Here is a 14619-nt window from a genome sequence, read left to right on the forward strand (position 1 = left end):
TCTAGGGAGTCAGACAGATGCTGTAAACAATAAAACTGTGTGAGGGTTTTGATGGAGCATAGAGAGTAAAGGCCTCACAGGGTGCCCTTGGCCCAGGGTAGAGGCTCTGGAAGAGATGGATGCTACTTAGCTGTTTCTTGGACGGAAACTGGGGGTCATTCATGTAAGTGGAAGAGCAAGTGCAAACTAAGTGAAGTACAAAATCGCAAGTCTTGTTTACCGGTCCTGTAAATAGTGTGATGCACTGAATGCACCAGTGGTGAAGCTGGAGAGGTAGATAGGCCCTGCCTCTCCATCTGCTCAGGGCCTGCCTGAAAGTCATGTACCTAATAATGAGCAGAACTGTAATTACAACCCCAGTATCTGCTTTACCTTAATTCCTAAACTCAGGCTCTCCCACTGCTCAGCCACTGTTTATGTGGCTCAGTAGAACAAAGCCTTGAATAAAGAAGAGGGAGGGTGGGGAGGCTCACCTACAGTTGGTCTTATCAGCTGTGCCTTAGAATCCCCTCCTGACTGAATTAGGGGCTGGGTTGGGGTGAGTGTATCCTAAAGAGATGAGAATGTGATAGGCTGGAGAATGTAGCTTATGGTTGTGGGATGTGTACGCTAACTGGGTGAAAGGGTTCATTCAGGGTGGATTCAGCAGGACCCCAGCTCTGTTGGAGGTGATGGGGTTCATTTACTAGACAAAGGAGAGTAGATTAAAATGATGAGATCAGGCTTGAATTTAAGATGTCTCTGGGACAGGACATTTTGGGGTCTCTGAGAAATTACCTTGGTTCTAGGGATCTGGAGACACTTGCAACCCAACACAGACCCTTCTGGCCCTCACCACTCCTTCCTGAGCATGGTCGTCCCCCAGCGCCTCCATAGGGAACTCCCTGGTAGGGTATCTCTGCCCTTGCACCCCCTTCCTTAAAGCAAATAGGCTAAGTGGTTTGGGGTTGAAATGGGGTTAGACCTGGGCCACTTGAAACTTGTCCCCTACCTACCAGGAAGGAAACCTGACACCCAGCCTTCCTCCTACCTGCCTGTGGAGAAGGCAGGATTCCCTTTTCTTTCTCCAAGCTGTGGCTGCAGGGAAGGAAAAATTAAACTCCTTCACTACTAGGTAGCTAGTGATCACCACAGTCCCAGCAAGGGCGGAGGCCTTGGGCCTTGGGGACTTGGGCCTGCACAGTGGTTTGGGCCTTGGGGCATTTATAAGTTGGGTGGTAAATCAGAGAGGGTGGGAGTGTATATACACATGTATATACTGAGAGACTGTCCGTTTCTTTATATCATTCCTTATCATGAGGACTTAGGACTCCTATATCCCCTCTTCCCCACACACACACCATTTTAAATAGAGAACGTGTGGACTTTTAAGGAGCAGTGGAAGAGGCGACCAAGCTGATGCATAGAGACGAACAGCCTATCAGCAAACAGTGTCAGCTGGCTGAGATCTCTTCAAATGGAAACAGTAACGAGGTCACAAGCCAGGTTGGGGCCAGAGTGGAGTTTAGCCCCAGCTCTACTGCTTCTGGTTGTATGACTTGCCAAATTACTTTCTGCTTCAGTTTTCTGTCTGTATGATGGGGATGATAGTAGTACTCACCTCTGGGTTGTGTGAGGATTAGATAGTATCGGGGAGTAAGAAATTTTCCTCTACCCTTCTAGGTTCTTCTGGCAGGTCTAAGAATTAAATTGACATGAGACAGGGGAAAAACAAAAATTTATTAACATGTATACATGGGAGAGGCCCAGGAAAACTGAGAAAGTTGCCAAAATGGCCAAAGCCCTCACCGTACATACCATCCTCAGCTAAAGAGAAAAGAAGATGTTGAGGGCGGGGAGAGTCACTTATGGGAGGTTGCCAGGAAAAGCACAGAAAACAAGGGTAAGGTTGTTATACAGTTTTAAGTCATTGCCTTCTCCACTGATGAGTTTCTAGAGATTAGGTCATACTCCTCTTTTTGGTACTTTGAGGGAGACACCCTTATAAGTGGAGATTTCCCTTACAAATGTGTCACTTGGGTTTTCCGAGCTTTTCCCAAATCTGCTGTTTCTTAAAAAAAATAGCCAGCTTAAAATAATTAATATGCCCTAGAGACATATTTTGGGATGGCAAGTTCTGCTCCCCTACAGAATTCTCTCTCTGAATTACTAGTTCATAGAGTTGGGATATCAAATAGTCAAATTAGTTTTTCTTTGAAGAAGCTGTTTGATGGGATAGTTTGTGCTTCACAAAGTATCAGAGATGAAGGACCAATTTTATTTTTATTTCCTGTTGGCCATGGACCAATATGTTTGTACCAACATTTGGATGCTGCAGCAATGTCAGAATGCTGTAAACATTTCTAAATGCTCCTATCAATTTCTGTGCATATTGCATCACCTATCAGGGCCAGTCCATGGAGCATACTGAGTACACATTATCTCCCTTATTCCTGATGGCCAGCTCTATCCGATTCCAGGCATCTGGACAGGGAGAACAGGAGCAGCGAGGTGGACACCATGCAGGGGATGTAGTCACATTTTTGTTTTATGATTAGCTGCATGAGAAGAGAACAAGTTAAAGGGAAAAGAATCATTTCAGAGTGATGGGTTAATGTTGTTTAATTACAAAGGGCAGAGAAAATAGTGTGTCAGCATCAAGTTTAAACATTAATCAGAGTACCATGAAGATATTTCTTAGAGGTTTTGCTCTGTGAGGAAATGTATTATGCCAGGTGTCAAAAGAATTGCTTTGAATCTGTAATGATATTTCAAAAAGTAAGATAATTCTGTATCTGTAATACAGCACATTCAAGGCATCCCCTCCTTGCATATACACATTGCTGTTAAGATTTTGGGTGAGGAGGAGGGGATTGTAGAAAGAGGAATGGTCCTAAATGTCAGGTCTCTCCCTGGTTTTGCTACTAGTAGACAGAGCTGCTTGCTTCTATAGAATCAAATTAAAGGGCCCTGAAAGTCTTCAAGGAAAAGCTGGGTTAAACTGGGAGATTACTGTGAGTGAGGAAATGCAGGCCACTTAACCCTTTAATACCTGAGCTAGACTTATAAGTCAGAGGCAGTTGAGGCTGAAAACAGAATCTAAAACTCCTTCAGAAAAAGAGAAAACTAGGTAGTAGCAAATAGCCTAAAGAAATGCCTCCTTTCACTTTCATCTTAATTATGTTTCAACAATAAGACAAAACCCAACCAGATAAACAATAGGCAGTTAAATCCAGCAAATACTGCCATCTCTGCCAACTCCTATGGAAGGGCAGTGCCTTTGTCTGCAAAAGGCCAAGAAGTAGAAAGCTAACATTTTCCCCTAAAAGCAGGAGGAACAGTAAACAATACCACAAATAGGATTTTAACATTTTATGTAATAAGTCCCAGCACTACTAAGAGACCTGGTAAAAGTAACCCTGTTCTGTGGGGAAAACTAGAATTATGGATGGATGTGGGGAAAATTTCTTTTAAAATTGCATGATAGAGAAATTACGGAGGAAAAATACGTACTCATGTATACCGTATTGGCGTCCACTTGTTAAGTCTTTTAGTGTGGCTGTTAAAGCTGGCAGTTTTCCCCAAACCAGATTTACAAGAAGAACATTAATTGTTGGAGAAAATATGGTTGGATTTTGTGAAGTGATATTCAGCTCAATAATGTTTTAGAAATGTAAATGTTCAGTTACATAGACCTGAACACAATGAGCACTTAATCAGTGATACTAATAGGCTAGAGCATCCAACCAAGCTCAGAGTCTTCATATTTTCGCTTTAAATAAAGAAGCATCTAATAGGTTCATGTATAGTTATGTTCATACATTTTGAATTAGGAGGAATTTTTTTATAGTTTATTTATCACAGCTGAGAAATAATCCTTTAACCATCCCATATGGATTCAATTGTAGGTGCTGGGGAAACTCAGGAGAGGAAGGATGGTGAGGATAGGGAAGACTTTTTTCAGGAAGTCATTGTTTCTCTCCATGTTCATGATTCATGTTCATGAGTCTCTGTCCCTGACCCATGCCTGATCCCCAGTCCCAGGAGTACAGCGACCTATTGGACAACCCCACCTGGATGTCCCCCGACACCACAATCCCAACACACCCAAACCTAAAATCTCCCTGAGTTCCCACAGGAATTAGAAAGTCATTCTAGATGTCTCCCTTCCCCTCACTTCCCACCTCCTGTGCGATCTCAGTGAAGAAGGAGGGGAATTGGCCAGTGGAGAAATGGCCCCCTTGAGGTGAGGGAGTGAGTGTGCGGTGGTTTGGGAATTGCAGGAGGTTTGCAAGGAGGCAGGTAGCCCGCAAAATGAGGGGTTTAGGATTTTGCAGGGCCACTGGGCACTTTAAATGAATTTGCATTTTAGAAAGATTGTTATCAGCAGGAGGCTGGTTGGAGCCCAGAGAGCCTGGGCTGGAGGCTGGAGACTGGCTCAGTGAACTTTGGGAGAGTGTCTGACCCTTCTACTTTGACCCCGAGTTTGCCAGGACAGGACCAATGCGGCTAGAACGAAGCCTTTTAGGATAAAGTGGCCAAATGGGAAACCTTTGGATTTTCCTCCCACCCTCAAAACACCCTTCAAGCCCTGAAGGGAGGGGGAAAGTTGAGGAGGGAGGGAAGCAAAAGTAAGATTGTCTGCTCCGCTCTCCTTAAGGGTGTAGGGCAGCCAGCCAACAGGTTGACAGGAGACCTGGCAGGCAGAGCAGGTGGCAAAGGTGGGCTGCAAGGACCTAGGGCAAAACTGGCCGCTTTCTCCTAGCCCTGCCTGTTGTCCCTTACTCTAAGGCAGGGAGTACGGCTTTTACACTCAACTGATAGAATCAAGCCTAAAAACACTGCTGGAATCCTACTTGACTTTCTTCTGAATTCCAGCCTTTTAAGGAGCAGTCAAGTTCTCTTAATATAGACGTGAAAACAAGAGAAATACAGCTTTTCCCCAAAACAATTTTTAAAAACTACCCTTTTCAAGAGGAAACGGACAGGGTTGTCCAGAGCTGGTTCAACCGTATTGTGAGCTGATTATACAGAAAGGATTTTGATTTTATTTCTTTTATAATAAGAGCTAATTTATTTACTGTGAGTCGGGCACTGTTTTTATTTTGTTTTGGCCGTGCTGCATGGATTGTGGGATCTTAGTTCCCTGACCAGGTATTGAACCCTGGCCCTTGGCAGTGAGCGCGAGGAATCCTAACCAGTGGACTGGTGGGGAATTCCCAAGGGCACTCTATTTTATGATTATCTTCATTATACAGGGGAGGAAATTGAAGGCACAAAGAGGTTATGTAACTGCCCCGAGGTCACACAGCTCCTGGAGGGGAGCCTGGGTTTCAGCACAGACAGCGATTCCAGAGTCTGAGTTCTTCACCACTGTACCAGCTATGTTGTCTGGAGGAGGGAAAGGGCATCTTCTAATTTCTCCTCATGTTGAGGCCATTGCTGCAATCCAGGCGAGATGTACTGAGGGTGTGAACTCAGATGTGCAACTCAGAAGTTGAGGAAAGGGGGCCAATAGTGTATATTCAGGAAATATATATTTAAGCTAATTGGAGAAAATATATTTAGGAAAGGCAAGATAACATTTAGGATGTGAGAGGCACTTGAGATGATTCTGTGTTCCCACAGAGAGTTCTTCCTGAAGTATTTCCGTGATTTATTTGTGGTGGTGGTGCCAGTGGTGGGGAGACCTGAAGGTCATGGAAAGGAGAATATGTAAGTTAAGTATTTCAGTGAAAAATGCTGTAAAACTTACATAACTCAGTAAGGAACGGTTACTCAACTCCTCTTTATCCCCTTGTCACTATCACTCACAGAAAGATAAGAAATCCTGTTCAGGAAACTATGAATATGCCTGATTACAAAACCTTTGGGAATGAAGAAAGGGGGCAGGGGGTTAAAAGTGAAAGTTCCCGATCTCAGAGGAGCTAAGAAATTTTGATACATGAAAAATAGGATAAATGAAAGAATATCACCACCGTAATCTGAGACAGAAAAGGAGATTAAGTAAACAGGATTTAGCCAACATCATACCAAGGAACCATAAATGAAAAGCAGGGTTTTTTTAGTAACCATGCTGTAATAACTTTTGAAGACCTTGTGAGCCCTGCAGCCACGCTTAGGATAATATTTCCAAACTTAGAGACTGGTCTTAACATGGTCTAGTGCTTAGGTGGCATGTCTCCTGCAGAGAAGGGAGACAGGAGCCAAGCTGAGCTGTAAGGGTGATTAGAATCAACAAGAAAGAGAAAAAAAAGTTGGTTTTCAGGGAGAGGTATTTAAGTTCTCCATAATGTGTGTTCTGCTACTAAGGAAAAACCAGGTTATCGGCACAGCACCCTCTGGTGTCCAGGAGAGACGCTGCAGCTTTGCCCAGGTGGTAAGGGCAAAGTTGGTCAGCTCCGTTAATTCCAACAGACATTTACAGTAGTAATCTCTAGTGACCCAAGGGCAACTTGGTGTCCCCAACTGTGGCTTTGAGTTTGGATCTTACCACCTTTCCACCCCAAATGGGGTGTTTGGGCCTGGCCTGGTTGTAGCCAAGGATGTGAAGAGTATGCTGTGGAATTCCCAGTGCCCGGGAAGCTGCCTACTAGTGTCTTTAGGGGGCTATGAGGGTGGGGGAGAGTACAGTTCCATGTTTGAAACAAAAGGCCTTACTTACTCTTTAGTTTCAATTTAACCTGCAATTTAAAATTTTACTCTGTGTAACAGAAGCAGAACTTTACACAGCAGTCCCTGATACTGTGTAATGCCAGATGTGGAACCAGCAATTTTGAGAAAGGTTTTGGTGACAGCCAGCTATGCGGAGTTGCCGGTCCTAGATGGATTCCCTCCTTCCCTCCCTCCTTTCCTTCCTTCCTTCTTTCCTCTCTGCCTTCCAAATTTATTAAGAGATGAAAAAGCTGCCTCTTGACCCCACGTGATGCTGCTTTGGATGCAGCTCCATCATTTACTACCTTAGTGTTACTATAGACAAATTGCTAAATCTCCCCATTCCTCAGCCTCATCATACAAAAAATGGGGTAATAATAAAGGCACTACATAGGATTGTCCTACGGATGAGCTGAGGTGATGCATACACAGCACTTAGCACAGGACCTGACAAAAGGAAGTTGGTCAGTGTTAGCTAATCAGCATTAGCATTATCCCTTTGACCTTTGTTTCACTGGAGACAGGGAGTTCAGATAAGCATTGAGCTGTTACAACAGAAAGGGCTGGTAATCTCCAATGAGCAAGAACCTCAGACTTCCTGTGGAAATACTGTTATGGGGGGTGATTATTTAACCAGTGCAAGCCCCCCAGGTTTGGAGCAGGGCACTGTACCTGGTGCCAGAGATGGAAGGCATAGTCTTTGGCAACTAGGTACTTATCTTGCTAGCAAAATAGCCCTAGGATTATTATTATTTTTTTATATTGGAGTATAGCCGATTGACATGTTGTGATAGTTTCAGGTGCACAGCAGAGCGACTCAGCCATACCTACAGATGTATCCATTCTCCCCCAAACTCCCATCCCATCCAGGCTGCCACATAACACTGAGCAGAGTTCCCTGTGCTATACAGTAGGTCCTTGTTGGTTAACCATTTTAGTGTACATGTCGATCTCAAACTCCCTAACTATCCCTTCCCAGCCCTAGGATTATTTATTGCTACCCATAAAAGTATCTGGGGGAGGCCTTCTGAAGGAGGCAAGGTTTGAGCAGTGCTTCCTCCCAGAGCACTGTGCATTAGGCCCAGTTCCAAAATACTCATCCCCTGATTGACTTTCCTTACATCACCACTGAAGGAGAAAAGGCAGATTCTACCTTGGGGGTGCAGTGGGATGCAGTGAGGCAGACTTGGGAGTCAGACACACCTGGGATTAGACCTGGTTTATCCACTCTGGCCATATGACCTTGACCAAGTTATTTAACTTCCTAGCCTCAGGTTTCTCATCTACAAATGGTGGCCATGTGCCATGATGTATGTAAAGCCCAGTAGACTGTCTGGCACAGTATGTACAGTAAACACTTTTTTACATCCCTTCTCCCTCTTCTTGCTTGGCTGCCTTCAAAGAATTAATAAAATGAACACTTGGATTTGGCTACTCACTGCCCTTCCTCCCTGTCACCAGGAATTTCCTAGCCAGTTGGCAGTGGGAAAAAAGCTTGGTAAATTATCATCATCCTCATCATAAATAGCTGTGAACACTAGATTGCTTTTTAACTCGGTGAGAGTGGGCAAAATGCAGGTCCTATGTGTTCCCAAGGGGCCTCTAAAACACCACATGGGAGGTTTTGGAAGGGAGTAAGTAACAACTATTGGTCTGTGCGCTGATGTGAATGAGCGGAGCACACACACTTTCTCCAACCTGTCTAGAGACAAAAACCCTCCTGTGCAACTGCCAGAAACACCTCATCCTTGCCCTGTATGAGTTTGCCAGACCAAACAGATCTGTATTTAAGGATGTATTTTCCACATTCCATATTAGAGACCCAGAAGCATCCTTTCTCCCAGGGTGTGCAAGTAGTATACTTCTTCTTGGTCCACGGCAAATTGCACCAGTGGGTGGGATGAGGTCAGAAGTTAGAGTCAGCAGTATTCAGGGTAGCCCCTCAGGCATCCACCCAGCAGCAGTATGGTCTGAGTCTGTGTTAATTATAAGAAGAATTATTTGAATGAAACTTTAATTTAAAAAAAGATTGAAAATGTTCATAAGGTAAAGTTGTTGTGCATACTAAATGGTTTTTCTATTTTGTTTCCTTTAGGAGAACTATCCTATCCCTGAACCAGGCCCAAATGGTAGGTCCTGGGAATACTTGCCTTATATTTTATTGTTCCTTATTGTTTACCCTGGAGACACATGTGCATTGCTCATTTAGCCCTCTTTTTCTACTGTTTATTACTTAAAAGCCTCCATTAAAAACTATGCTTTTGGGCTTCCCTGGTGACGCAGTGGTTGAGAGTCCGTCTGCCGATGCAGGGGACACAGGTTCGTGCCCCGGTCCGGGAAGATCCCACATGCCGCGGAGCGGCTGGGCCCGTGAGTCATGGCTGCTGAGCCTGCACGTCTGGAACCTGTGCTCCGCAACAGGAGAGGCCACAACAGTGAGAGGCCCGGATACTGCAAAAAACAAAAACAAAAACAAACTATGCTTTTGTTAGGCTTTCAACGTAGTCCATTGTCCCCAGCGTGACTGGATAGATTCAATCTGGCTGCTACATGAAATAAAAGAAACAGTGGTAGAACCAAGAGAGTTACCGTATCAAACTGCTGACTTCTCCCAAAGAGTTTTTGACATAAAATTCTTCAATTTATGGACCAAAGGCAGAATTGTTCCTGTTTTGAACTAATGACAGAGTTACTCTGTCCTCTTTAAGCCAGAGGTTGGCTTATATTTGTGTGGCTTACGTTTGGGTGGCTGAATCATGTCCTAACCCTAATCCAAACTTTGAAATGGAGTGAGTCTATAGATCTTAATCTTTTAATTACAAAAGGGAACACCCAGGAAGGTCCAGGAAGACCAGGACCTTCTGTCCAGTGGGGATGGGAGGGGCTCCATGCAGCCCTACCCTACTACCCTAATCAACCAGGAGCAGAAATCGGGTGAGCACACTGGGGCAGGGTTCCCTTCACCTTTGCTCCACTCCTTCTGGCCGAACCTGCTGAGCTGAGCTGACATGCACGTTTCCTGTACTTTTGGAGGTCATGCCACCCTCTTAGCTATGGCAGATGACAACTGACAGTTCTCTAATTCCTTCCATCTCTGGAGTCCCACAGCAGGAAGTGAGGCTGGTGGTAAGGGGCAAAGTGTCTATAGATAGCTCATCCCACACCCAGCCACTCGGTTCTCTTTCTGTCCTTGATGAGTTGGGGGTGTGCTTCCCCACCTTGTCCCACCTTACCCCGGAACTGTGGCTTCTGTGTGAACATCAGATTGAAGGCAGCTTTCTTAGAGCCTCTAGAGCTTTGCTACTCAAAGACCAGTTGGGTTACTGATCTATAGCAATAAGAATACAGACAATAGCTGTTTCTATCAGTGTTTACCAAGTAATGTATATTTAAGGCTCAGTGTTTTTACTGAGATATTACGTTCAGAGAAGTGAAAGAGACACTTCATTGTGTTCTGAAAAGTTGGTGTGGATTCCAGAGGTGGCACAAAAAAAGGGGGGTGGTGGCTGTTTTGGATCCAAAGGATCCTTTACTGTTTCTCTCTCTGGAGCAGCATTCTTCTCTCTTTCTTGCCGCCCTTGAATTGGAAGGGGAAATGATGGTAAATTTCAGCTAGAGTTCTAGCAACTCAAATTTAATCTCTTATTATAAATTGGTAACTTCACAAGAGGAAACTCTGAGGTAATTTTCCTAACTTGGATGACTTTTCCCTACCTTTGAACTCAGGATCCACCCTGCCACTTCTTACTCTGTTCACCAAAGCCAAGGATGAAGGAAGTTCTACAGAGCCACACCTGTTGGATCTCCCATGGTTTGTGGCAAGGGCAGTGTGTAAGACATCTGAGTGCAGAGCAGAGCTTTGGGTATCTTTGTCTTTCTAAGGCAGAACTTTTTCTCAGGGAGATATTTTGTAATGTGGTAAACTCAGTCAGACTAGACCAGTAATCCTTTGGGATTTAATTCAGCAAAGGGGCTCAGTAGCATCATTATTGTAAACTTGGAAAACTGACAAAAACAATATCACCAAATCTCACTGTATTCAAAGCTGTGAAGGAGAAATGCCAGTTGAAATCTTTGGATGGTTTAAATTAAAGGTGCACTTTTGAACAAAATAACAGGCATGAAGAACTCAGCCTGATAGCACACAAAGTATTGGCAAGCCTAGATTGTGCCAACCTCTCATGAATGGTTAAGAATCAAGCATAGCATATTAATTGTCTGGAAACAGTTATCTCCTAGAAAACAGTTTTTTTCTCTTAGGTAGTTGACACACTTCTTCCTACTAATAATATCTTTCATTCGGTACTAATCAGAGTTCTCCAGAGAAACAGAACTGAGAGAAAAGTTATTATTTATATTTATTTATATATAGATTTACTTTGATATAGAGAGAGACAGGGTGGGGGAAGCTGCCTAGTCTGAAATTTGTAGAGATAACCAGCAGGTTGAAACTTCAGGTAAGTCTTGTGGAGAATTCCATCTCCTTCAGGAAACCTCAGAATTCTTTTAAGCCCTTCAACTGATTGGAGGAGGCTTATCCACAGTGTGGAGAGTAATCTGCTTTACTCAAAATCTACTGGTCTAAATGTTTGTTTTATTGAGGTATAATTGACATATAACGTTATATTAGCTTCAGGTGCACAACATAATGATTTGATATCTGTATATATTGTGACGTGATCTGTATATATGTGACGATATCTGTATATATTGTGACGTGATCACCACAATGTCTAGTTAACATTTGTCATCACAATAGTTACAAATTTCTTTACCTGTGATGAGGACTTTTTTTTTTTGGCTGCATTGTGCGGCATGTGGGATTTTAGTTCCCCGACCAGGGTTGAACCCGTGCCCCCTGCACTGGGAGTGCAGAGTCTTAACCATTGGACCGCCAGGGAAGTCCCGACGAGAACTTTTAAGATCTATTCTCTTAGCAACTTTCAAATATGCAACACAGTATTATTAACTATAGTCACTATGCTGTATATTACCTCCCTATGACTGATTTATTTTATAACTGGAAGTTTGTTCCCTTTGACCTCCTTCACCCATTTCACCCACCCTCCACTCCCTGCCTCTGGCAACCACCGTTTTCTGTATCTATGGAGCTTGGTACGTTTTTGTTTTGTTTTGGTTTGGGTTTTGGTTTTAGATTCCGCATATAAGTGAGATCATAAGGTATTTGTCTTTCTCTGACTTACTCACTTAGCATAATGCTCTCAAGGTCCATCCATGTTGTTGCTTTTTTTTTTCCTTTTTTTTAAAAAATTTATTTATTTATTTTTGGCTGCATTGGGTCTTAGTTGCTGTGCACGGGCTTTCTCTAGTTGCAGCAAGCAGGGGCTACTCTTCGTTGCGGTGCGCGGGCTTCTCATTGCGGTGGCTTCTCTTGTTGAGGAGCATGGGCTCTAGGTGCATGGGCTTCAGTAGTTGTGGCTCGCGGGCTGTAGAGCGCAGGCTCAGTAGTTGTGGCACACAGGCTTAGTTGCTCCGCAGCATGTGGGATCTTCCCAGACCAGCACTCGAACCTGTGTCCCCTGCATTGGCAGGTGGATTCTTAACCACTGCACCACCAGGGAAGTCCCAAGATTTCCTTTTCTTCTGACTAATAGTCCATTGTGTATATATGCCACATTTACTTTGTCCATTCATCCATCAGTGGACCCTTAGATTGTTTCCATATCTTGACTATTGTAAAGCTGCGATGAACATGGATGTGCTTAAATGTTAATCACATCTAAAAAGCACCTTCACAGCAACATCTAGCATTTGACCAAACAACTGGGCACCGTATCCAAGCCAAGCTGATGCATAGAATTCGCCCTCACATGCAATTATTTTGCTCTGTGGAAGCTTTCTTGCCTTACAAGACTTAATCAAGGTTGCTGTTTAGCTTGTTTTTCTCTGTGATCTAAATCTTGTACCTGGCCTTTGAAACCAAGCCCTCTCCTTCATCCAGAGGAAAAACTCCAGGGTGCCTCAGAGGGGCAGAGAGGTCCTTCCCTCCCTCACTTGTTTTTTCCTTCTCCTTTATCTTATCAGAGGTGCTGCTGAAGATGCATTCTGTTGGAATCTGCGGCTCAGATGTCCACTACTGGCAGCATGGTCGAATTGGAGATTTTGTTGTGAAAAAGCCAATGGTGCTGGGGCATGAAGCCTCAGGAACAGTCGTAAAAGTGGGATCATTGGTCAAACACCTAAAACCAGGTCAGCAAAGCCCTTCAGCCAATGGATTTGTTTATTCATTCAACACAAATATCTGTACGTGATTTCTCAGGGTCAGGCCCTCTGTTAAACACTGGGGATACAGCAGTGAACAAGACAGTCTCAGTTCCTACACACATGGATCTTATGTTCCGCAGGAGAAGGCAGCTGGGACAGACAGTAAATTAATCAAAATTGTGTTGAGGGCAGCAGAGGAGAATACAGGGTGCGATCAGTGTATACTACCCTCCAGACCCCTGGCTTGTCTGAGGAAGGACAATTAGTTCAACACCTGAAGGCAAGTAAGAAATAAGCCAAGTAAAGGGGAGGGGAAAAACGTTCCAGCCACAGGAACGACAGAATGCCTCTACATGCTAAGAACCAGGGCCTTCTATGCAGCATTGATCTTATTGGATGACTGGGAAACCACCAATATTTTTCTAGATTTGCTTAATTCAGGGAGGAATTCTCAGCTGTGGCAGATTGTGATGTTCCCCAACTCAGTGAATTAAATCCAAGCTGTCTTAGAATAGCCAGCTGTTGACTTTAACCTTCCTTTCCTGATGAGGCCACTTAATAGCCTGGGGATGATGGATTATTTGGGGGAAGGAGGGAGTTCTCAGGAGGTGCCGTCCTGTGTTATAAGGCTCTCTGAGCCTGGCTGCATGGTGAGGGATCCACTAGCTCTGAAGAAGCTAGACATGTGTCTCATTTGGGAATGTTAAGTCAGGCCCTTCATTTGTCATCAGTGAAGTCGAGAAAGCCCCTGAAGTTTTGCAGGGTTATCCCAAAATGGAAGGTTCATAGCTTCCAACAGCCACTGATTGGTTCTTACCTGTGGGACAAGGTCTCTAAATATAAGTCGTAATAGGAAGTGGGCTTCTCTAAATTTAAGTTATAACAAGCGCTTAATCAGCATCTACAATGGGTCCAGCCTTGTGCCCAGTGCTTTGGAGGATATAGAAAATTGAGAAGGTATGATCCCTGGATGCTTCAGTTTAGTTGAGGAGACCAGACATCAGGATATACATAAATACTTATATACATAAAAACCTATATATATATACATGTGATTATTTTAAGTTGCTGATCTCTTAAGTTTAAATGCATTTTAACAATCCTTCATTTTTACTCCCCCAATCCAATGTTCAATGTTTGCAACATCATATTTTACATATTTTTGTTTTGTGTATCCCTTAATTTCTCATTATGGATATAGATGATTTTACTACTTTTGTCTTTTAACCTTCCTCCTATCTTTATGAGTGATTGATCTACTATCTTTACTGTATATTTGCCTTTAACAATAACATTTTTCCTTTCATAATTTTCAAATTTCTAGTTGTGGTTTTATTTTCCACTTAATGAAGTCCCTTTAACATTTCTTGTAAAGCCATTTTAGTAGTGCTGAACTCTTTTAGCTTTTGCTTGTTTGGAAGACTCTTGATCTCTGTTTCAAATCTGAATGATAGTCTTGCCAGGTAGAATATTCTTATTCCTGGTTGTAGATTTTTCCCTTTCATTACTTTCAATATATCATGTCACTCCTCTCTGGTCTGCAGAGTTTCTGCTGAAAAGTCAGCTAGCTGATAGTTTCATAGGAGTTCCCTTGTATGTCACTAGTTCCTTTTCTCTTTAAGTTTTGCTTTGGGTTGATCTTGTTTGAGAGTCTGTACTTTCTGGACCTGCATATCTGTTTCCTTTCCCATGTTAAGGAAGTTTTCAGCTATCATTTATTCAAATAAGTTCTCTGCCTTTTTCTCTCTCTCTTCTTTTTCT

The 14619-nt window shown here is 43.4% G+C and overlaps 1 protein-coding gene across 1 annotated transcript in view; it reads left to right on the forward strand.

Annotated features, from left to right (window-relative positions):
- The window catches only part of SORD (sorbitol dehydrogenase), a 35525-nt gene that overhangs the window by 1696 nt on the left and 19210 nt on the right, over positions 1-14619 (forward strand). Inside the window, exons 2-3 of the mRNA XM_079912251.1 lie at positions 8729-8762; positions 12679-12843. Of these exons, the coding sequence (XP_079768377.1) occupies positions 8729-8762; positions 12679-12843 (199 nt within the window). The remainder of the gene's footprint in view (positions 1-8728; positions 8763-12678; positions 12844-14619) is intronic.

Source organism: Stenella coeruleoalba (assembly GCF_951394435.1).
Source record: "Stenella coeruleoalba genome assembly, chromosome: 2".
NCBI classification, from domain to species: domain Eukaryota; kingdom Metazoa; phylum Chordata; class Mammalia; order Artiodactyla; family Delphinidae; genus Stenella; species Stenella coeruleoalba.